The 23,896-nt window shown below is 40.1% G+C and overlaps 1 protein-coding gene across 2 annotated transcripts in view; it reads right to left on the reverse strand.

Moving 5' to 3' along the window:
* Positions 1 to 1,577: 1,577 nt before the first annotated feature.
* Positions 1,578 to 23,896, reverse strand: part of ANO5 (anoctamin 5) — a 64,878-nt gene continuing 42,559 nt past the window's right edge. The window contains exons 10-21 of one of the 2 annotated variants that reach the window (XM_031050324.2): positions 22,414 to 22,519; positions 22,264 to 22,324; positions 20,390 to 20,541; positions 15,871 to 15,945; positions 14,998 to 15,220; positions 12,444 to 12,613; positions 10,924 to 11,021; positions 10,541 to 10,671; positions 8,671 to 8,876; positions 7,507 to 7,688; positions 6,288 to 6,393; positions 1,578 to 5,792 (exon numbers count right to left, since the gene is read on the reverse strand). In XM_031050324.2, the coding sequence (XP_030906184.2) occupies positions 5,571 to 5,792; positions 6,288 to 6,393; positions 7,507 to 7,688; positions 8,671 to 8,876; positions 10,541 to 10,671; positions 10,924 to 11,021; positions 12,444 to 12,613; positions 14,998 to 15,220; positions 15,871 to 15,945; positions 20,390 to 20,541; positions 22,264 to 22,324; positions 22,414 to 22,519 (1,732 nt within the window). In that variant the 3' untranslated portion in view covers positions 1,578 to 5,570. The remainder of the gene's footprint in view (positions 5,793 to 6,287; positions 6,394 to 7,506; positions 7,689 to 8,670; positions 8,877 to 10,540; positions 10,672 to 10,923; positions 11,022 to 12,443; positions 12,614 to 14,997; positions 15,221 to 15,870; positions 15,946 to 20,389; positions 20,542 to 22,263; positions 22,325 to 22,413; positions 22,520 to 23,896) is intronic. The other variant, XM_031050325.2, reaches the window with a different exon arrangement.

Genomic DNA, 23,896 nt, shown 5'->3' on the forward strand with positions numbered 1-23,896 from the left:
TTTTTCTGATGCAAAAAGTTCAGCCACCAAAAAATTTGGTGCACCTCTTCAAATACTGCACCAGATAAATGAGAGGATTGTGACTGCCCCATCTGGAAGTGTTCAAGGCCAGTTTGGATGGGGCTTTGAGTAACTTGGCCTAGTGGAAGGTGTACCTGCCTGTGGCAATGGAGTTGGAACTGAAATCCCACTCCAACCCAAACCATTTAATGAATCTATGATTAAGATTTCTGATCATGGGGAAAGCCAGGTATGTTCTCACTCATTGCCATGCTACTCTTTATTATAAAATATAATTATCTTTGGATTAAATTGTATTCCCAATTGAACTTCACCACCCATTTGCCTCAAGCCACAATGGAGGCAAAGTTTAACCTCTAAGAGCAAAGCCTGAATGGACCTGAAGACTTTTAGGACTTTGATGACATATACCCCACATAGCAACAGCCCCTGCCTTTGTCTCTCTTCTGTCTTTAATACTCTGTTTTTCCTTTTGATACCTAAGTAACCCATCCCACTTCAGTAAGCAGCACAGTGATAGCAGTATAGTACATACTCGTACCTTGCTTGTTTTGGTCATCTTTTTTTTTTAAATAGACAAGATTGTTATTCATCTCACAAATTTCTTTCTGTTAATCACTGCTATTGCATCTCTCTTAATTTATCATTTCAAAGTTACAAAGGAAATGCCTTATCAAGTCTGGTAGGTGATCCCATTCCCAGAGAAGATCTGATAAGGTGATTAACAGGAGAGGTAACCTGCTGCTGCTGCCTATTTAGATCAAGTCACAAATTCAAATCCAGATTCTCTGTGATTTAATCCAAAGCCCTATACTGGTGCCAGAAATGAGTTTTAAGAAAGGTGCAAAGGTATCTCTGAACAGTAAGATTCTACCAGTCCCTTGGGAAAGGTTCAGCTCTGCCAGATTTTCCAGTGTATGAGCTCAAAGCTGTTTAAGTGCATGTAGATAAAGGACTTGCTCTGTGTGTGAAAACTGCATGTGTGACTGAGAACTTGAGAAGTCACCTCAGGTCCTGGCATTGCAAGAGTAAAAAGAGTACCCAGAGAAGGAAGGGAAAGGCAGCTTGGCTGAAAATGAATGTGTCTTCATGGACTGCTTGTACTGCATCTAGAGGATGATTAAAGAGCCAAGTCTGAACCCCTGAACTGTCTTCTCATATAAGGTATTTGGAAAGCTCAATTCACTCATAGGCTACCACAGACCCAAGCCCTCTCAGTCTATGGGCATTGACTATGATATATGCAGAATTTAGTACAGGTTTTCCCTGGTAATTCATCCTTAGGAAAATGGAGGAAGACAGAAAAGACTGCTACACAATGGGATTATCAAGTGGAAGGTGGCAGTCAGATGGAGGCTTTCTTCAGTAATCTGAGTAAGAAAGCTGTGAAGTTAAAATTGCAGGAAATCGATATTCAGCATCCAGATACCCTGCAATGAGTTGCAGAAATCTGTATGAATATACTTTTCCCCATGATGGTCACTGGGTATTTAACTTTTAACATACTGTATAGGACTCTGCAACCTTGGAATATTCAAAACCAGTCTGACAGCACATTAAGAATAAGCACTGCTTTATTTGCGAGGTTTAGATAACAAATTTACAGAAGTTAGCTGAATGCAATGTTTAAAAAATTTATTCCAACATTAGTACATCATACATATCAGCAATATATTCAGCAGACAAAAATACCACTCAGATTACACTACAGTACAAGTCAAAACAAGCATTACACATAGAACAGTAGGGAAGTCCATCTATTTTCACTCAGTTCTGTTGTCTCAAGCCCATAATATTATATAAAAAAGTAAAAGCATAATAACAAAATCTTCTAGAAAAAAAAGCCAACAGTCTAGTGTCTTATAGTAGCACTATTTTGCAGTCATTTGCTTAGAACATACCACACTAAGCTTTTTCAAGGTAAAAATACTAAATTTTAAGTGGAAAAAAACTATACAATCCCTGATTGCATAGCAAATCGGCCTTTCGAGTGCAAACTAATTCTAATGAAGCAACCTACTGTTGCTTAAATGACAGTAGTTCCAAAACAGAACTATCTTCACTTTGGTTAAAGGACACTTTTAGATACTTGTATTAAACACAACTAAATCAGTTGTTCCAACAGTAGGAACCCCTACTGTTCAACAGTAGGAACCCCTACCCCAACATGTCCCTCATCTGACCAGTCCATTTTCCCTATTTTTCTGACTTTCCAAGAGCACTTCAGGAAATGTCTCTGAACCATTATAATCCTAATCATATTAATAACCTTTTGTCAAAATACTGCTCAATGACAAGTAAAGGCAAACAATTATGTCAAGAGGTACTAAGACTTAATTCGTTATGTGACCTCAGGTCTTAAGATGACAACAGATTCTTTTCTGAACAGTTCCTATATATGAAAAAGTAATACTATGAAGTGTAAGGATACATTGATAAGATAGGCATCTTTCTCATTTGAATAAACTGATTCCAGATTTTTTCCACTTTCCATTGTATGGATACAAGATAGACAAAACATCTGTTTGTATAGCATTCAACAGGAAGCGATCTCAAAAACTAAGCTGGGAAAAGCACAAAGTGAGGGTCAAAACATCAGTTCAACTCAGGTCTGCACACGGGGCTTCTGCATATCAATGCTGTATCCTGAACTAAGGCATTTATTTGTTTTCCTTTTTTTTTTGTTTTTGTTTTCCATCTTGTTTTTAATCAGCATTATTCATTCACAATACATCTAGTTTGCTACCGTCTTCTCAAGTGTGGTATATCGGATACTTGATTATGGCACCTGAAAACTAATTTTTCCTAAGCAGGAATAGTGCATCTCATACTGAATTTTCAAATCTGTTTTTAGCTTCAATCAGACTGTACATTTTGCATAGAAATATCATTTTGCATCTCCTCACCTTACCATCTGAATCAACTGTTGGCATTGCCACCAGTAACAGAACTGTGAACTCTAAATTAAGCAGTTAACAGTATATGTGCAAAGAGCAGCAAAGTGCCTCCATTGTGTTAATTGTGGTGTGGTGTCCATAATTATGGCGACTGATACTCTTCTTTGGCTTACACATTAAGCAGCAGAGCTAATTTATTTATACATGCATTCCTCCAATACATCCATTATTTCAAATACATCTGAATACTCTTGAGCACAGTCAGTTCAGCATGAACACAAATGGCCAACGCTCTGGTTTTTCAAGCAAACTTATAGAACAAAGTTGATGAACTTACAGTAAATAAGAAATGTACATCTTCCTCAACTCCCTGACTGGCAGCCAAACCAGGCTAAGAAAATTTGGGCTGTTCATCCTGGAGAAGAGAAACTGTGTAGAAATCTCAGAGCAGCCTTCCAGTATCTGAAGGGGACTTACAGTGATACCAGAGAGGGGCTATTCTTCAGGGTCTGTAGTGATAGGGCAAGGAGTAATGAGTTTAAACTTAAACAGGGGAGATTTGGGTTAGACTTATATCTAAAGAAAATATCTAACTATTTTCTATATCTAAAGAGAAGTTCTTCCCTGTGAGGGTGGTGAGGCCCTGGCACAGGTTGCCCAGAGAAGCTGTGGCTGCCCCATCCCTGGCAGTGTTCAAGGCCAGGTTGGACAGGGCTTGGAGAAACCTGGTCTAGTGGAAGGTGTCCCTGCCCATGGCAGAGGGTTGGAACTGGATGAGCTTTAAGGTTCTTTCCAGCCCAAACTATTCTATAATTATATAATTCTATGATTCTATGTTTGAGGTAGGCACTTAAAAAAATTTAGCTAATAATGGCAGTTCCATAGAGACATGGATTTAAAACTATGTTACAACATTAAGGTTATTAGCCAAGCATCCCATGATGTAGGCTAGGTCTTGCTAAAACAGAATACATAAACCTTAAGTTGTGGATCTACTACACAGTGCATCATTTGGCTGATATGGAATACCAATCTGGATTATTTTTGTGTATATCTGCAAGGAACTTCCTAAGTGCAAACATGGTGAAATTTCTCATCTCTCTAGTTAGAGCACTTCGGCATGAGAGAACTCAAATCTGGTGCTACTTCACTGAAACAGTCATGGTATCAATTGCTCTCTGTGAGCAGCTCCAACAGCACTAATGCAGAAGCGTGCCAAAGTAAGCATGGTTTGGCTAACACTGCACAGCTCTGGGTGCAGGTTCACAGTATCACGATGCCTGCAAGCACGCACATTGGAAACAGGCATTTCCCCATAGTGAGCATTTTCACATCTTCTGCCAAATGCAAACAAACAAGGCACTAAACATGGAAGCACTGATATGTTTCAAATACCCAGCAAACTCATAAAAATGCCTAACTGCTTCGAATGAGAACATGAGGGCACATTCAGAAGCAGCTGGTAGCTACTCTGCACAAGTAGTTATTATATATTTATAAACTTGACAACTCTGGAGAAAAGCTTTATGACAAAATAGAAAAACAAAATCCTTCTTAAAGATTAAACAGAAATAAAACAAATGTCCAAACCCCAGGCTCCTATGCATAAGAACAATAAAACCCAAACAGAGATTATTTGGCATGCTCAAAAAACTTTTGACTACAGATCCATGGATAAACCATCCAGCTTAGATCCATGAGTGTGGCAGTCCAGCTCCTCATCACTGACTGCACTATCACACTCTGCAGTATGCATTGAGTACAGACACACAGCTTGAGCACAATAACACAAACAAAGGAGCAGTCTTGGCAAAAATTCATGTCAAACATCATCTTTCAATGGCAGTTTTTGAGATGGAGAAATAAATTAGTTACACTTGTCTGAATTGTATGCATATTCTCAAAAAATACTGTAATTAGATGATTTGTCAATATCTGCACTAAAGAGCAAACTCTTTGGCAGGTGGTATCTTTATGAAAATAAATGACTTTTTTTTTTCCTTCATTAGTACTAATTGACTGAATTTTGTGCCTTTAAGTAATTCCAAGTAGAATTAAGCCAATATATTTTAAAATATCAATTCCTTCTAAAAAGCGAATAGAAGTTCAAAGTTTCAAACATACATTTTCTATGACATAGTGGATTAAAAAAAAAGCCCCCAACCCTACCCCTTTCATCTGGAGTGTTCTCCTGTTTAGGAGCTCATGCCATAAAAATACTACTTGTCAGCATTTTCCACAGCAGGAGTCCTCTATGATAAGCGTTTTTGTTCAGCTGGAATACTTCTGTATCATCCTGGAATTTTGCACTGAGCAACAAGGGGGGAGGCTTGGTGGTCATGACATTACCCTGCCCTATGAGCCCGAGGGTAATATTCTCTATATTGGATAATCCAAAGTCGAGGATGACAAAATTACACTTCTTATTCAAAGTGATGGCTAAATAAAAAACAGTGCTGAAATCATACAGTTAAGTAGATTTCCTAAACATAGAATGCTCAGTGAGACTTTTAGAGCAAAGTCTAAAATCTTTGGACTGAAAGCAAAGGGCTGAAACCTTCGTTGAAACACATCAACATGATGTGTACTGAGCAAATCACAGATGAAAAAAAAAGCTGAAACGAGCTAAATCCCAAAAAGCTGTTTTTTCAACTACATGGCTCTGGATAACTCCATTCTCCCTTCTGTGGCAATGAACTCTTTTTCTGTGGCTCGTTTATCACCCTGACACAGTCTCTCCTTCAGTTTTTCAAGTTCATACTCATGCAGGATTTTCTGTGTTAAATATTTTTCACGTTTTATTTTGGCTTTCACGTCCGCAGGGACATCAGGAATCATCCATGCTACAAAGAATTTGACGATGAATACAACATGCTGGAAAAAAAAGAGAAAGAAACCAAGAGAAATGTAGCAACTCATTACCAAATGACCTAGTGTTTCATCTAACACTAAAGAGAGCTTTTTTTTTTTGCTCACAAACAGAATACATTTCATAATGTATATCTGAGGTGTGCTGAAGAAGAGACTTTAACAACTCCCTTTCCCCTGCAAACTTGCAAGACAGTGGCCTAATACTGAAGTGACAATTAAGCAAATTATGGATTTAACTATTTTTAGCCAATATATATCACAGCAAAATGCTTTCCGGATTTTGGGTATGGCCATCTCCCGTCCAGCTCTTCAGTGAAACCAGGAGGAAAAAAAATGCTAGTACAGGTGGTTCCTGTCTTTTCCATCTGCATAAAGACCTTTTTTAGTCTGGTATTACTTAGGAAAGAAACTATTTGATACTCAGCAGTTCTATTTTTGGTGTTATTAATAACTAGCTACAGTACCAATTTCAGCAGGAAAATTTTCTAGGGAACATACCTCCATAATAATTATAAAGGCCAGTTTTGCAGCAAGAATGTGCCAGAACTGCATAGTGTGTAAATATTTCCTCTCATGATCTGGAGGGTATCGATAGTCTCTGTACCTGTTGAATAAAAAGACATGCAGAGTTGAAATGTCACAGTCAGTCTGAGACAGACTACAAGCTCAGCGACACTGACAGGCAAATAACAGCTGTCGCTTATGGAACCTTTTCACCTTGTTTTAAATGCTCTGTTTCCTTTGGCAGAAAAAGGTTGCGCCTTGATTTGTTTCTATGTGATGTTTGTTTAAACACCCTCATGTACACTGCAGCGGAGCAGAGATGAGAATGTGTGAGAAGTGAAGTTTCGTACATAGGTCACTTTTTTCAGGCAGTCATCAGCTAATACAGGATAGAGGGATGGAATGGATCACAGAGTGACAGACAGGTTTTGAGTAAATGTCACAGACGTTGTCAGATTATAGGCTGGGCAGATGCAGAGTTTAATGGAAGGACAATCTTGAGTAGGTGTTCTGCACTCACATGTATGAAGGTGTTAACACTCCTGAGGTGGTAAAGCTAAAACATTATACAAATGTAGTTTCTCCTTAAAGTGCTGGGTTTTTTTGTATGTTCACTTATTTGGGGCTTTTTCATTTTCATCAAATCAATATTTTTCTTTTACCATGGAGCTTCCAATGCTTCTTCCAGCAAGAAAGGTTATTTTATTTGAAAGCAGAATGACCCAGATCCTTGGTGGTACCTAGTACAGTAATGACTGACTTCAAATACTATGTCTCATTTTCAGCTTTAGAATCCAAACATTCCCTTAATGATACTTCCTCGTCCAGCTAGGCATTGCAGCCTAAAAACCTTTGAAAACACAGGCTGACGTTTGCAGCCTTAAGGACATCAAACTCCTCTATCATTCAAAAATCAATAGTTTAATTAAGTAAAAACACCCCAAAACAAGCAAAAAGATTAGCAGTGAGACTGTCGAAACAGCAAAAAGGTGATTTTTTGATCTCATACCATCTCAGGCACTGCTCTGTTAATAGTTTAAACATTACTTCTCACACCTTCGAATTATGAGAATGCCATCATTTAATTTCTAGTGGACTGCTTAGACCCGCATTGACTTTTTATGCTGTATTCTACACATACTAAGAATTATATATATAATATACACATACTGTATTATACACATACTAAGAAAGCATCTGTTATTATACCAACCTGCATATGACAAAGTCTTCTCGATTCACTTTAGGCTTATTTCTGTCAGGAAAATCTGAGATTTGAAAAACTGACAAGCTATTATTTATGTATCCAGACATTGGCGAGTCTTCGTTTTCAGAATAGGCATAGTAGTAAACTAAACGAGGAATCATATCTGATGTGAATGCAACAATAAAAGCCTGAAAAAGAAATTTGGAAAAGGAATTAAGGAAGTGGCCCACAAACCTTGTGAAGGTTTTGGCACTGTGACTTGGTGTAACACAGAATCTCTTAAAGCAAGGGTAAGCAGCATAGCTTGGTAAAGATACTGACTGCAGCCTCCCCTGCAAGGACCAACATTCAGTGAACAAAAAATACGGGAACAGTCCTTACAAGACTCACCAAATCTCAAATATCCCCTCAAACCAAACTGTCTTCTACCTGTGATAACAGATACGGTTTTCAATTCTTGTGAGAAATGATGAACTTGAATTCAGTGTGCGATCACTGGAGGGAAAAGGAGGGAGCCACTTTCTCCAGCTGTATCTGAAAACTAAACAATGGCTCCCAGCACATTTTGCCTGGGAACTGGAGATACTTCAGATGCTTAGGTACCTTACTACTCAGGCAATACCTACAAGTGGATTTGTTGCCCAAGACACTTGCAGATCTGATACTACTTAATATTTCACACTAGAAAATGGCAACTCTTGTGCTCGGTAGTCTGCCTTCCATTATATTTAAGATGAAATATTAGCACAGCATTTAGTTTCCAGTTTGTAATAAGTACTCTGAGCCACTGGCCCCACAGAGGCATCAGGAAGCAGCTGAATGAGCAGAATTCCCACAAACGGGTATGACAAGACAATATCATCAGGCTGACAAAATTAATCCACCTCTCCTGTCCCCTCGGGGCAATCAGTGTGATTCACCAGACTAGGCTTCAGACTGGCTTATGCCATTCCAAAATGCTGGAAAATACAGCCAAGTGAGTGAAAGATTACAGTCCAATGAAGTGTGGATTGTGTAATCAACAGGAAAGCCAAACCACCCAAATGAGGCAATATGTGATGAGGTCAATACTGATGATGAAGGAGAAAAAAGCATCAGCTGATTTTTAAATCTGCAAATTGTGAGTACATGGAAGAATAAAAGTTGATGCAGCACAGTTAATGTACTTACATTAGTGACGACAGACAAAATGGCCATTCCATTCAGGATTTCTTGCCAAACTCCTATGCTATGTGCTTTTGCAGCCACAGGTCTCCTATACTGGGTGGTTAATTTCCAGGAGTCTACTCGAATTTCCAGGATATTATTCATCAGAGCAAGGAGGGGAGCCAGGGGAAAAGACGCCACGAAGAGGGTAATGAATCCAAACTGAATGACTGCAAGGTAGAAAAGAAAAGTGCCAAAATCTGCCCCTACAGAAGTACCTTCTGGGTGACAATGAAACATGCAAGTTGCCACTTGCAGACAAGCAAGAAGTCATCTCCAGCCCTGCCTGAAGCCAAGTGACAACCTGCCCCAGCCCTGAGACTTGTCTAGTCTCTCCCTCAGGGCTGCCAATCAGCAGCACCCAAGGGAATGGGGCGTCTGGGTCCTCTCAAATAGTACTGCCAGCAGTTCTTTCATGGTGCCAAAATTATCTCCTGAATGGAATGTAGCTGTAGGGGAATTGGAACATACTCTTCCATCACATTTCTGAATTATGAAAGGAACAAAACCAAGCTGATTTTCCTTTCCTGCAGTTCGTACAGAGCAAGCCTATTATCCTTTTACTTGTCAGCTACACTCTTACATGAAAAGAGGAAAAATCACAACCTTACCTCCACTTACAGCTACTGGTTTAGTCTAAATGATACTAAATCTGAATGTAACAGTTCCACTATGGAGTTTTAATGTTAGTTTAAGAATTGCAAATAAAATACACAAACAATCCCTTCAGTCAATACCAAAATGAAATGTCTCTTGGTACAGAATGTGACAATCCTCAGTGCAGAGCCAATACTGCCACAATGTCTTAAAGACAGGAAACAGAACATCTTGTCTGGTTTAGGCAGTGGATAAAAATAAATTCCCATGCACCAGCCATCAGCTCCTCCATGCTTTCAGTGACGAGTTCTTCATCTTGGACAAGAAACGAAATCCCTACTCACTTAGCAGCTCCAGGGCAATGCTGGAGCTTAGTGGTTCAGCTTTGCCTAAGGAAGAGCAAGGACATCTATTACAGGCATGGCTGACAGCAGTGATTATTCTGAGTATATTAGTTTCACAAGATCAGGGCCCTGTATGATATATCACAAAGTGTAGGAAATGACAATAAAGCTACACATCTCTAGACAATCTAGAACACTTGACTGTTTCTGTAGAAGCAAAACAGTATAAAGATCTGCTTTTTAACAAATTTTGTCCTTATAATAAATATTCTCTCTATATATATATTTCTAGTGTACTTCACATTTAGTTTGCCTTCAGTACTTGTTTTAGTTTCTCAGGTTTTGTAGACTAATTTCATACATTGACCTGCTCACATTACCTTTGGAAAAGTCTATTGTGCTACCCAAGCTCCCTCTGCTGGGCTGCTCACTGTATGGAAGCACTGATCAGCACAAAAACTAAATGGAGTCTCTCTGGTCCAGTTTGCAGACCTCCTGTTTGTGGTGCCCATCCCTACAGAATATTTGGCACTCAGCCCATATTTACAACTTGCACTGACATCAGCTGAGAATATGCTAGGGAACAAGAACATACAGCGAGACAGCTGGCTGCACTGAGAATGACGTTCCCCATCCAAATGAGGGTAACATAGTTTTTGTAGCACTTCTGTGAAATCCCCTCCAGTCTAAGATGCAAAGGCAGCTTGTTTGTTTAGTTTTTTTTTTTTCATTGGGCTGACCTATTTAACGATTCCCAGCAGTTAATCATCTGCTGTTTACCAGATGAAAGTGGTGGCATCAACACAGAACAATGACTTGAGAAGCTTTTGTTTTTTACAGTGTCAGTACAAAGTGTCTTGTCCTCAATTCTAAATGTGTATTTTTAAACTTACCCATTTCTAGATATTCATAGAACAGGCCTAAGGCTCCAAATGTCTGCAAATCATGGTCTTGCTCCCAGCGACTGTATAAATTTTCTGGATTATTTCTAGCTTTCCGGCGCCCCCACCAGTTACAAATCCAGCTGCAAATGCAGATAAGAGGTTAATAATGAGAGAAGCAGATTAAGTATCCCTTTCTCTAAGCGAGCTCCTTGTTGCAACATGCTTTTACAAGCACGGCTTTCACAAAAAAAGAGCTCAAAAGCCTCTATGAAATAAGTCTACTTGTCTTGAAAGAATTTATCTTAGCTTCTTCATATGGCAATACTTGTTATCATTCCTTCCAAGAATTTCCTGTCTACAACAAGAGCATCTCAGTGTAAGAGGGAACTTACGGTACAATGGCCTCTTGAATATTTCCCCAGATCTGTTTGCCAGCCATGACTATGGTGAGCTGTGTTGTCAATTCTATCAAGCAGCCTGCAGGATCGCACTGGCAGAGATAAATTGAGGGTTAATGGACATGAATAACAGACATAACCCAGATAAACCCTAACCTGCTAAGGTAGAAATTAAAGACAGACAAGTACAAGAGTTCTTAAAACTTGTTAGGACAACACTTCATTTTCACCTAGGCTGCAAGCAAGGATACCCTTCCAGGAAGACTGTTACAGAAGGCTTTCAGTGCTCAATGTGCTTGATAAAACAAGAACATATCTGAAAATATACTACTATCTGATGGGGGCCTACGAGTATGCCAGAGAGAGACTCTTCATGAGGGACTGTAGTGACAGGAGAAGAGGCAATGGGCTTGAACTTAAACAGGGGAGATTTAGCTTAGGTATAAGTAAGAAATTCTTCCCTGTGAGGGTGCTGAGGCACTGGCACAGGTTGCCCAGAGAAGCTGTGGCTGCCCCATCCCTGGCAGTGTTCAGGGCCAGGTTGGATGGGGCTTGGAACAACCTGGTCTAGCGGAAGGTGTCCCTGCCTGTGGCAGGGGGCTGGAACTGGGTGAGCATTCAAGTCCTTTCCAACCCAAACTATTCCATGCTTCCCAGATTCTATAATGAGCATTTAAAGAAGAGTAATCCCCCCTTCCAGGGATAGCACATGTCTTAGGATGATGCTGTCTTAGGGATGATAAAACTCATTTGGCTCCCACTGAGATTGGAACTTTTTAAGGACTTGATGCTTTTTTGAAACTTGGGATGAAGGATAAGGCTTGGGCTGATGAGCACTTCATCCACAACAATCAGGGGTTGTTTTAGCCTGGATACAATGTGATAGCAATGGAAGCTAATGGGAGCTTTGCCTGGTGGTCTGCAGCATGCCTTGTCATACTTCCCAGTGAAGGTCAGTGAATAAGGAGCAGTGCAAAACAGGGATGCCTGAAAGGAATTTACTTTAAAGTCTTTAAATTAAGCCAGGTCAGGACTGCCACCTTGTAATGATCCCTTAAGAGGTAGAAATCTATAATCTATATCCAATTATAGTAAATTCCTTTAACCTAAGACCTATGGCAAGACACACTACAATTTCAGAACTTGGGCCATGGAAAACATTTTGATTTTTCACCCTTATGTCTGACAACCACAAATTTCACTGCTGGCGTTTCCCTGATAAGCAACAGCAGGAAGAGTCCTTGGAATGCCTGAATGGTTTGGGTTGGAAGGGACCTTAAAGATCATCTCATCCCAACCCCTTACCACTGGCATGGACATCTTCCAGTAGACAAGGTTGCTCCAAGCCCTGTCCAGCCTGGCCTTGAACACTGCCAGGGATGCCTCTCCAACAGCATCAAGATGGCCAAGGGAGGTCCAGATTACTCCAAGTCAAACAAGAAACTGGTATTTTATAACTGGAGGGGATAAAGAGTTTATTATTATTCAAACCACTTTAAACAAGAAAGTCCTACCTCCTCATTTCGCCAGCGATTAAACATATATGTGTAGGCACCTGGATAACCAACAAATTTCCCTTTGAAGAAGGCCACATAGAAGCAGGATGAATAGTAGTTGACAAACTGGAACAAAAACATTTTCATAGTAAGCCTGTTCTCGTATTCCATATGAGTTCTTGGTATCTCTATAAAATGGAAAAGAGTAATTTTATTTCCCTTTATTCCCTTTAAAAGGATACAGATTCATAAACACTCATCATGCACATTCCCTTACATCCCCAAGGGGAAAAAGAAAGAAAACCACCTACAAACATTTCAGCAGATGGAATTCCTATTCTCAAACACTCTACCCTTAATTTACAAGTCAACATTCTGAGTAGGCAGGCAAATGAAATTAATTCTTAAAACTTGTATAGGCTTCCATTTTGCTTTCCTTGTACCATCCACTAGCACTTGCCCATCCCCAAATCTTGGGCTATTTTAGGAGATCCAAGATGAATCTCACACAGTGACTAGCAGGGACTCCTAGGGTATGACAATTTCACTTTTGGCTATGTACATGATATCTTTTTTTCTTTGTGGTAGAAAAGTATCTTATAGTTTGTTTCTCCCAATATGCTCTATGTGTGTAACACTGAAACCAGCAGAAACTGTGTGGGCCTTCTGCCTCTGAGAGATGAGGCTCTCAACAGGAGAACAGGGAAGGATACAGGCATCTTGGTAGTGCTGAGCATCACCAAGCCTTTGCTGAAGTTTTGCTGCCTTCATATCACATAATAATAATGTTTCCATTTTTAAAGGTAGCAAGAAGCCCTAAGGACATTGGTAAAATGTCTGTTAAATGGTAACATACAACCAATTCAAGCTGAGAGAAAGAAGAACAAAGTACACCACAAGCACTTAAGTGCCTCCGAATTGGTTAGGACCTGGCAAATGTGCTGAGTTGACCTGCCCTATGGTAAAGTGATTTTACAGATCTGAGTAAACTAACATTTCCAAGCTTGGTGTAAGTTGGCATGGCAGAAGAACATGGAGTATTTACTTGAACTTTACAGCAGGGCGTACTACAAAGGAGGCAGCACTCAGGTGAGGCAGTCTGCCTGCTTGCAGCACATTAAAACATTTGTATTGTCAGTGAGATTTTCAAATGTTCATGTCAGACAAACAACGTTCAGGGCCAAGAGGCAGGTTATATTCCATACCGGAAAGCAAAACCTGGCTTAACCTTTTAAAGGAATTCAGGAGTGCAGAGGGTGTGAACTCCTGACAGCAGCATTTCCGCCCCTGGAAACAAGGGTGCCTCTAAGCCCGGGCTTAGCGCAGCTGCCAGAAGAGGGCAGCAGCTCCCCAAAAAGCAAACTGATTTTTCCTCTGTAACTGATAACCACAGGCAGTGCTGACTTTGAAAATTAATCCTCCACACTTGCAAGCAGCAAAATAACACTGCTGAGCCTTCATGCTTATATTTCATGCCCGTCAAAAAATAAAGATTAAAAATGATGATTTTATGTTTGTTTTGTGAAATTGCTAGGGGCATTTTTACTTGTTCTTTCTTCGGTCTAATTTGGCCAAGCGAGATAAGTAATACAGATCTCTGAGAGAAGAGACAGTCTATGATAAATCAAAATAAACTCAATTCACCATCCCATTAACTTTCTGCAAGAAACACTTTTCAGTTTTTTATTTCACTTGTAAGACCTCATAAAAAGATTACCCAACTGTTTTTATGACAGCTGTACAAACCCCAAACACCTCATACTTTCAGGTCTGCCTCCCCCCAGCTGAATATTCTGCAATTGTTTTTTTCTACAAAGCACCTGCAGGGACTTGTACCTCTAAATCATTAAGGGCAAACAAAATAAAATATGTAAGAAGGGCTCTAGGGGAGGATATTTCCAGCAAGCAAGCAACAGTCAAGCATCAAATCTGCTACAAAAGTCATAGATCTTTCTGGACCTGCCTAACGGCTCCTCCAGCTCTAGAGCAAGGCTACCAATGGCTACAGCCACAGTGACACATCGTAGGCCCAGCTTTGCAACCTGCCCAATCTCTGCCTTCAATCTGTGACATTCCAAATTTGTAAATCTACTGCTATGGGAAAAAGCTCTCAGAACAATGCAAATACTGTACTCTCCCATCTCCCAGTCTTTTCCTCTAAAGGAAGAGACTTCTATCTTGTTAAGAAGGCTGAGCAAGCTATGATCTGGTTTTAGAAGTCCTCGAGGTATGTTTTTAATTGAAATACTTCTCAATCAGTTTGATCTTACTTTGGTGACTAATATAACACATGGTAATTTTTAATGTGTTCACAAGTACGATTGTGCCCACAGACTAGTTTTAATATATGCAAATATTATACTAAGAGAAACTAGTTTATAATAACTATTCAAATGCAGGGAAAATGTTCCACACATGCCCATGGATATAACCAAGTCACTGATGCACGCTACAGGCTACCATCCTGGTGCTCCCACTATGCCCAAGTGGAGAGTAACTGTGCAGAGCACCTCTAGGTAAGTTCTATCTTCAGCAATTCCTTGAGTAGCTTGTCTTCAAATGCGCTGCTTACCCATATCAGTAATCCAGATGGCTATTCTCTCATAGAAGAAATTCAGGATCATGATGATGACAAAATTCAGGCATGAGGCTGTGACTGAAGTTGCCAGCTGAGGGGTCAGTAACCCACTGATGGGTTGCAGAGTCTGTGTGTTCTCCATGAGGCTGGCAAAGGCAGCATACACTGCGAGGCGATAAACGATCACTGCTATCATGCTAGCTATAATCAGAGACACCTAAGGAAAAGAGACATGAAACACACAGCTCAGTATAGCTAAAGAGCTGACAAAATTAGATGTAAATCTTCATATTTTATTCTTTATGGCTGGGAGTTCAGTAACATTGAAATGCAAAGAATACAGGCAAAATACTATGCCATAGTTGAGACATTAAACTAAACAGAATTATTTAATTAATACAAGAAAAGCAGACAATACCAATATTAAAAAGTGCAGAAGAATACAAAGTCAGACATGGAGATGGAAGAGACAAGCCAGATTATATCATCCACCCTGAAATACACTCTGTAGGTACTTCTACAGAGGATTATGCAGGTACTTCATTGTAGTGAATAATATTTTTTTTGTTTTGTTTTTTTTTTTTCCTTTGCTACAGTTTTTTTCTCACTATGGTCTGTTAACAGCTCATAAGCCAGAGAAAAACTTACCCTGATGTTAAAATGCCCAATGAAATTCCTAATTAATAATAGTTTTTGTTTGTTTTTTTTTTACTTGAAGCGCATTTTACATGTCAGCATGAAACGTGCAGGACAATAATAAAAGCATGTGTTAATATCACGATTAAAACCAGTTTGTGTCAAGGTTGTGATTAGTGATAATCAGCAATTGTGATACGTGCTAAAGTAATGATTCAAAAAGATGCTCACCCAGAACAACACTGTAGTTCCTGAGATGCAGAACCGCACAGCCTGGCTAGTTATAGGCAAATAAGGCTCCATCTCCTGAAACAGTCAAGCAAGCACAGCACAGTTCACAGATCCATAATCTTATTGTAATATCGAGCAGCACACAGAACTCTCTTCAGCTGGATGGAAGTGCCCACATCTGAGGAAAACTTCTCTTTAGAAGGGCAGACAGGATATGATTTTGAGTGTGCTGGGGTGGAGGGAATACAGATCAGGGGAGAAGTGGCCATAAAAATGCTGAAAGATGGTACCTGTAAAGAATGGTTAAACCTTTGCAAAAAGCAATCAGTAGCTGAAGGAAAAAGACCAACTTTTTCATTAGATGAGCAGGCCAGAACGATTACTGTAATGCTGGGTCAGCTGTCAGACAGCTCAGAGCCCACAACCAGACTGCACTTTAAGGAATTCTTCATGTTTAGGTTTCTTAAAACAGGCATTTACTTGGATGTGCCATGCTTTTTCCACACAGCCAGAGAACATTATCCTCCACTCCTTCAATTTCTTTTTCATTTTAATTGAAGAAATGGTCACATTCATTAGTTGCCAACCTCTCCCACAGCACCAGGCAGCAAGGTCTTACCCAGGTGAGTATCCCCACACAGCACATGAACAACTTCCTATGCTCATGTAACGTTCTCTTTTTTGCAACCAATTCTAACTCCTAAAATACCAGATTACAAGTGTTAAGAAAGGATCATTTAGAACTAACACCTATGGAAAAAGAGTTAATAAAAAAACAACCTGGATTTAATAAAGGCATTGTAGGATGCTTATGCTCCTCTTGGACAAAAGGTCACCAATTACTATAGGCGAGCACAAAATTAAGTATACTGAACCAGAAAATGCTTTATTTGACAACAGAAGATACTGAATCTGAAAAATATTGTTGAAGGGGGTTTATTTTCTGTTGTACAAAAGCCCAGAATGTGCCAAACACTCTAGCATAATGTAGTGTAATTATGTACAATACAGTGGCTGCAGCTGAGCTGCACATTTCTCCCTGACATAACCAAGCAGGAGTAGTAGTTTTACACGCATTATTTCTTGATGGCCATATTCTTTACTCAGTCAGCATATTCACACCACTGTGCTTTTGTCTGAAGTATCATGTGCTGTTCCCTCAGGAGAGGTTTACTGCCTGCATCTGCCTGTGTATACTTGCTAAACGCAGTTATCAATACTGTAGTCAAGTTACATGGTGATGTAACCGTTAAAGGCTCTATTAACAGAACTGTAAAGCAAAGCTGAAGACATGAGCACAGATATCAGTTGATTCTACATAGACTCACAGAATGGTTTGGGTTTGATGGGACTTAAAGCTCATCTAGTTCCTGCCACAGGCAGGGACACGTTCCACTAGACCAGGTTGCTCCCAAGCCTCACCCAGCCTGTCCTTGAACAATGCCAGGGATGGGGCAGCCACATCTGCATCTGTTAAGTTAAACACGCAGTAGGTGCCAAGAAACAAATATTCCCCTCTATCCACATCACCACAGCATTTATGTTGGCTCCATCAGGATAGCTCATGACTTCTTATACCTATTTTGTATCAGTAAACAATACATATATTCTGTACTAAGAACAAATATTCTGCTTATTCTAGGCTATTCAACAAGTTTTTTTACTTCAGAATGAAGTGTAAGCAACTGTGTGCAATGACAGAGCCTAAGTTTGAATGGAATGCTTCATTATTTACGTAAATTAAGATTCTATCATAATCAGCAAACCCGTATTTTGGCTATGATCTAGCTCAATTAATACCACAAGCAAATTGAGGTCTTTATTGAAGCCCCAGGATGGGCAATTTCTGTTTCAGAGCACCTAGAATTTTGAATTGTGGCCAAGAATAAAGAGGAAAGTTTCCTGAGTGAGGCAAAGCTAGCCTTGTGATGTAGGTTACTCAAGTGAACCTGGACCCCTACTGCCTTATCAGTCTGCAGAATTAACTTATTGAAATCACGGTCCTTTCACGTGTTTAGTATTGCATATTATGAAACAAAAGGAAATGACACTGCAGCCTAGCTAACCAGTGTGGTTTGCTAGAACTGGTGTTGATAATGATCACTGCTAAACCCTAATGCACAAAAGCTCCTGAAAATCCATCAAGGTAATAAATTGATGCATCATAAAACAAAGGATTGGACACTCATTAATTTTTATGGTAATTGTTAATGCATACTTAGAAAGCACAGAGCAGCACAGCATCTCACCCTGAGACAAGAATAATGTATTATGGTCCAATTTCTATTTTCCAAATAAAGTCCAAATAAACAATTCTACCTAAAAGATCTGCATGAATGTAGGGAAAACAAAATCTCCTCCTTCATGACAGTTATACACACACACCTAATCCATGCCATCTTTGGCTGCGATCTGCTGCAGTTCATTCACCTCCTCAGACTATGGGTTTGCTCTGTGCTGACATAACCACCACCTGCCAGTCAGTTTTGAGCCTGAGCATACACAGGAATTCAAGCTAGCAGCTAGCATCCCATAGGCAGACATGGGTTTTCAGTTAGCAGAACCAGCTAATGAAAAACTGTTTTACCCACAACTCTTTTCCTGAGCATGCAGAAATCAGTAACTCAGCAGAGCTACACTAAAAATCAGTCTGTGGTTCTTCAAAATCTCTGTGTAACTCAGACCTGTTACTTGTACACTGAAGAACAGCAGCATTAATAGTGCATGTGCAGAAGGGGAAGCAGAGACAGAAAAACTGTCTCTCATGAGCAGTGAGATTAGTGTATACACTTCCTAATAGCTAAGGAGACAAGCCCTGAAAGACAGGGATACTGTTTATATAGCAATGGTACTTCACATGCTCTAAGCTTCTATTTCTCATCTGAAGACTTGTTCTCTAAGTACACCTATGACTGTCCTGGGTTCAGCAGTAGCAGTCATTTTTTCTCCTTCTTGGTAGCTGGTGCAGTGCTGTGTTTTGACTTTCAGCCTGGGAACGGTGCTGATAACGCTGATGTTTTGAGTTACTGCTCAAATGTTTGGTTTGTCCAAGGACTGAGCCTCATGCTCTGCCAGGGAAGGAGGGGAGGCCGGGAGGAAGGAGAGACAGGACACCTGACCCAGGCTAGCCAAAGAGGTATTCCATAACATAGCACATCATACCCAGGATGTAACCGGGAGTTACCTGGAAGCACTGGGACTCTGGGGGTTGGAGGAGGTATCGGTCAGTGTGCGGTTGGGCAGGGTGTTATGGGTTGGTGGCTGGTGAGGTGTTGTATTCTCTTCACTTGTTATTGGCTTTATCATTACTATTTATAGTAGTAGTAGCAGTAGTGATTTGTGTTATACCTTAGCTATTAAACTGTGCTTATCTCAACCCGTGGTAGCTACATTCTTTGGATTCTCCTTCCTAACTCTCCAGGAGTTGGGGGAGCAAGGGAGGGGGGTGAGTGCACAGGCTGTGTGGCTTTGGGTTTAAACCACGACACTAGTGAAAAGAAGTTATTCATATGCAGTTCTAGGAAGAGGAATGCTGATGTAAAAATAGGTCAAATTGAGGTGGTAGATGTCGTACTGGAATGCGACCATCTGATCCCTGAATTTGTCCAGTAACTACTACCACCTAAATTAAATATAAATGAAGACAATCATTTATATAGAGCATTTAACAGAGTTAAAGAGTGTGGTTAATCGTATCTCAATTAGATTTCAAGGAGCTTCAGCAACCTCTCTTTCTCTAGTGTTCCCCAGACAAAGTGGTTTATATGAGAAGCAAAACCACAGCTAGTGCCACCTACGTATCTTTAGATCAAGATGGCTGCTTCTTCCTATGTGGTGTAGGGATGAGAAAGAATCCTTTTAAAGGAATTAAGATTTCAGAGACTGCTACCTGGAAACATGAAGGACACTGTAGTGTTAGCCAAGTTAAAATTATAACCTTTGCCTCTGTATTGCTGACTTAATATATCATAGAACCCGAATGGTTCAGGTTGGAAGGCACCTTAAAGCTCATCCAGTTTCCAACTCCCTGCCATGGGCAGGGACACCTTCCAGTAAACCAGGTTGCTCCAAGCCCTGTCCAACCTGGCCTTGAACAATGCCAGGGATGGGGAAGCCACAACCTCTGTCAGCAACTCACCACCCTCAATAGTGAAGAATGTCTTCTTAAAATTTGTTTTCAGTAGAAATGAAAATCAAGAGAGGAAAATTAATGAAAGTTATGCATGCACTCCAGAGGCAAATTCTGCTTTGATGCAGTCCACTGTATTCAGGAAAGGTGAGGCTGGCACCACATTCTCCATACTTCAGCCAATCCCCCTGCTGTCACAAGCACTGCTTTCTGGGGATGCTGCAGCTGATGGCCTGCCCTGCTCCAAGATGAATGCGCACTGCATATGTGTCTCACAAATCTTCACCCAGCTGTAAGATACTGACTTGCTCCTGGGACACAACTCACACATAAGCAAACTGTCACTATACAACTGAATCCGTGTGCATGTCAACCCAACACACTCCCTACCTGAGTAACAGGATTCTTCTTCTTCTGGGTACATTTTGCCTCATACTCAGGCCTCAGCTGGAGCTGTTGCTGTTCCTCTTCAAAATCAACTAAATCCCATTCATATTTCAGTCTAGCTTGCCGTCTCTTCCAAAACTCCAAGAAAAGTGTAACTGCAGTTTGCAAATGTTAAAATACAGTTAAGGGAGAAGAGAACAAGTTCATGAACTAAGTAATTTCTGCACAAGCTTCTATTCAGTGGTTCCACAATGCGACCCATCTATTTTTACTGACTACCTATTAAAGTTCACAGCTAAGACCGTAACATGGATTAAGCAATTCATTAGCTAATTGAATTACAGGAGCGGATGACAAGAATAATGGCAAGATAGAACACAGGTACTTCCATGTTTATGATGACCATGTTCAGCTACAGTTTAACTACATTACATATGCAAATAGCAACATGGAATTATCAAAGGGATGTGATAATTCAACTAATTGCTTGTGCATAAGTCTGCAACATAGGAATAAGTATTACAAATAAGAAGAATGTTTTCAAGTCTCATGTTCAAAGATTTCTGTTGCTTTTTCTTATTATTTGATATCATGGTCATTTTAAAGACTGTGAATGTCTGATGCTTTTCATATGCTCCAAGGGTGAGGCTGGCTTAAGAAATTTTTAAGACACTAGAGGGAACTGATTTCATATATAAACAACTATAAAAGTTATAATACTGTATAACATTTTAAAAGCCCTCTATAAACTACTTTAAAATGTAAACCTATTGTAATCTGATTGTTTTTATTTGACCTGGAGAGGCTTTATGGTTTACACAAACACAGGAAAGCTTATCTTCTGCAGTTCTCAACTCTTTCGCTGGTACTTTCTGGACTAATCCACATCACTCAAATGCTTGTGGTTAAAACCAAGCAAAATTTGGTAAAATAACCACACAACAGCTTATTCTGTTGTTTGTTTGGTTGTTTCTGTTCTATTTTTTTTTCTGGGGGGCTGCTTTTTGAGAATTCTCTATGCAAAATGTGGCTGGACCTTTGGATAACAAATAAACAAATAGATTTTTTTTTCTACTGACACATAGAGATCTTTGTGTGTTAATGAAGTACCTATATTCAAACTGAAGATATAATTATGATATTTCATACAGGCAGTATGAAATGGGAGACAAGGTATTTAAGGAAATTACTAACATTAACTACACTATCCTGCATTTATAAACCTTCACAGAGTTTAAGAACACAGAATCATAAAATAGTTTTGGTTGGAAAGGGCCTTCAAAGGTCATGTCCAAGCGACATCTTCAACTAGATGAGGTTGCACAGAAAGCCTGGCCTTGAATTCAAGAAAATACCATCTTCAAGTCTAAACAAGTTATCACTTGGTGTGAAGCTGCTTATAGAGAGGCAGGAAATCCACCTATGTTTGCATCATCAAAACATACTGTAATGTATGAACTGGAGTAGAAGCCAGACAATTCTCAGTGTATGAGTGCTGCTAATGAAGTAGTAGTGCTGGACCACCATCCAGTGGAAGGACATAGAAGCTCTCTGCTCCCTCAAAAGGGCATTTCTAACATGCAGGTCCGAGTGGAGGGAACGCTTACAAGGACTGAATAAAGCTGGACCACTCTGTCCTAGGTTACGAAGGAAACAAAGGAGTATGGAATATATATCCTAGATATCTGACAGGTTCTGTTTGAGGGGTTTTAAGTCTAAATCCTGTGTCACCTTAAATTATTTTTACTCTTATCACTTCTGCATCTGAAGCAGGATACTGAAGCTGTTATTCCCCTTCTTCCCACTTCCTGTGCCCCTCAGCAGTTTGGCCAAGATCTCTTTATTGCTTGACATAAAACTTAATCAAATGTACTCACCCCATATGCCCATGAAAATGGCAAAAAACAGAGTAGCCACGTTGTCAAACAAATGGGAATACTGCAACAGAATACACAGGAACAGGTCAGGACCGAACCAGTTTTCAGTGTGAACAAAAATGGCAAGTGATTGTAGAACCAGATACAGACCTCTGAGGACTCACAGGTGGTGTTCAGTCTCCAGTACTCACAGTCTCGGTCACAAAGAGGGCACATGATGATCTCTCCTCCAATTGCAGGGTCACAGATTTCTTTGCTGAGGAGAAAAGCATTACATTGTATCTGTTTTGATAGCATTTGAAGAGCTGTTATAGGAAACTGAAAATAACTTAAGAGCTTCCTTTGTTCAAAGGTCAGCATTTGCAGCTTCCTAGAGAAGAATGCCAGTCCTGTCACATTCACTAGTGTGGTTGATCAGAGCAGGCCAAGCAGTGTAGCAGCTGCTACAAAGAGGAAAATTAGCAATTCACTTGGCATGAGCTTTCTGGTTCCATCAGCCATAGGTCACACTTGTGAAAGGAGCTCTACTGCACACACACTGCTTGCAGGTAAGTTACCAATCATGTAATTTCTCATCAGGTTAGCAAACCATTCAAAACACCTTTTCTATAAGCAGAGGTGTTAATTCAGCTTTGCTATCTACAGTAACATTTGCTACTTCAACTTAACTACTCCAGTAGGCAAAGTTTCCAATCCCATGGTAATCCTTAAGTATCTAGAGAAATCTGAACACGCATAGCAGCATTCCCAGAAGAATTCTTAACCTAGCTATAATGTAAGTGTGAAAATGCCATAATGCAATAGAATGGATGAGAATTTGAATATGCTACTCATCTTTTATGATGAGAACTCAAAAATTTCTTGATGCTTTCTTATAAAAAAACAATAAGCAATAAAATGTCAATCTTCTTTTCCTCTCCCCACCCATCCACCCCCCAAATCCCTGAAAGCAATAAATCTTGGGACCCCTGAATAAACAAATACAATGCTTATTTAAATAAGCAGCAATCTCTGACTACCAAGATACGGGATCCTTTGATGAGGGGAGAACACTGCTGATCTGTTCTGTACTCATGCTTTTGGGAGTTTGTACAAATGATGACCTACACAAGAAGGTCAACAGACTACTGTCCTGGGTTCGGCAGTAGCAGTCATTTTTCTCCTTCTTAGTAGCTGGCGCAGTACTGTGTTTTTGACTTTCAGCCTCGCAACAGCGCTGATAACACCGATGTTTTTAGCTGCTGCTCAGTAATGTTTAGTCTGACCAAGGACTTTGTGAGTTTCATGCTTTGCCAGGGAGGAGGGGAAGCTGGGAGGAAGCAGGGACAGGACACCTGATGCAAGCTAGCCAAAGAGGTATTCCATACCACAGCACATCATGCCCAGTATATAAACTTGGGGGCAGTTAGCCGGAAGGGTTAGATCATTGCTTGGGTAAGGCTGGGTATCAGTTGGTGAGTGGTTGTATTCTCTTCCCTTGTTATTTCCCTTCTCATTATTATTATTGGCAGTAGCAGTAGTGGTTTGTGTTATACCATAGTTACTGGACTATTCTTATCTCATCCTGAGGGAGTTACATTCTTTTGATTCTCCCCCCCCCCCATCCATCTGGGAGCGGAGGGAGAAAGAGGGG

Source organism: Melopsittacus undulatus, chromosome 8 (assembly GCF_012275295.1).
Source record: "Melopsittacus undulatus isolate bMelUnd1 chromosome 8, bMelUnd1.mat.Z, whole genome shotgun sequence".
Classification (NCBI taxonomy): Eukaryota; Metazoa; Chordata; class Aves; order Psittaciformes; family Psittaculidae; genus Melopsittacus; species Melopsittacus undulatus.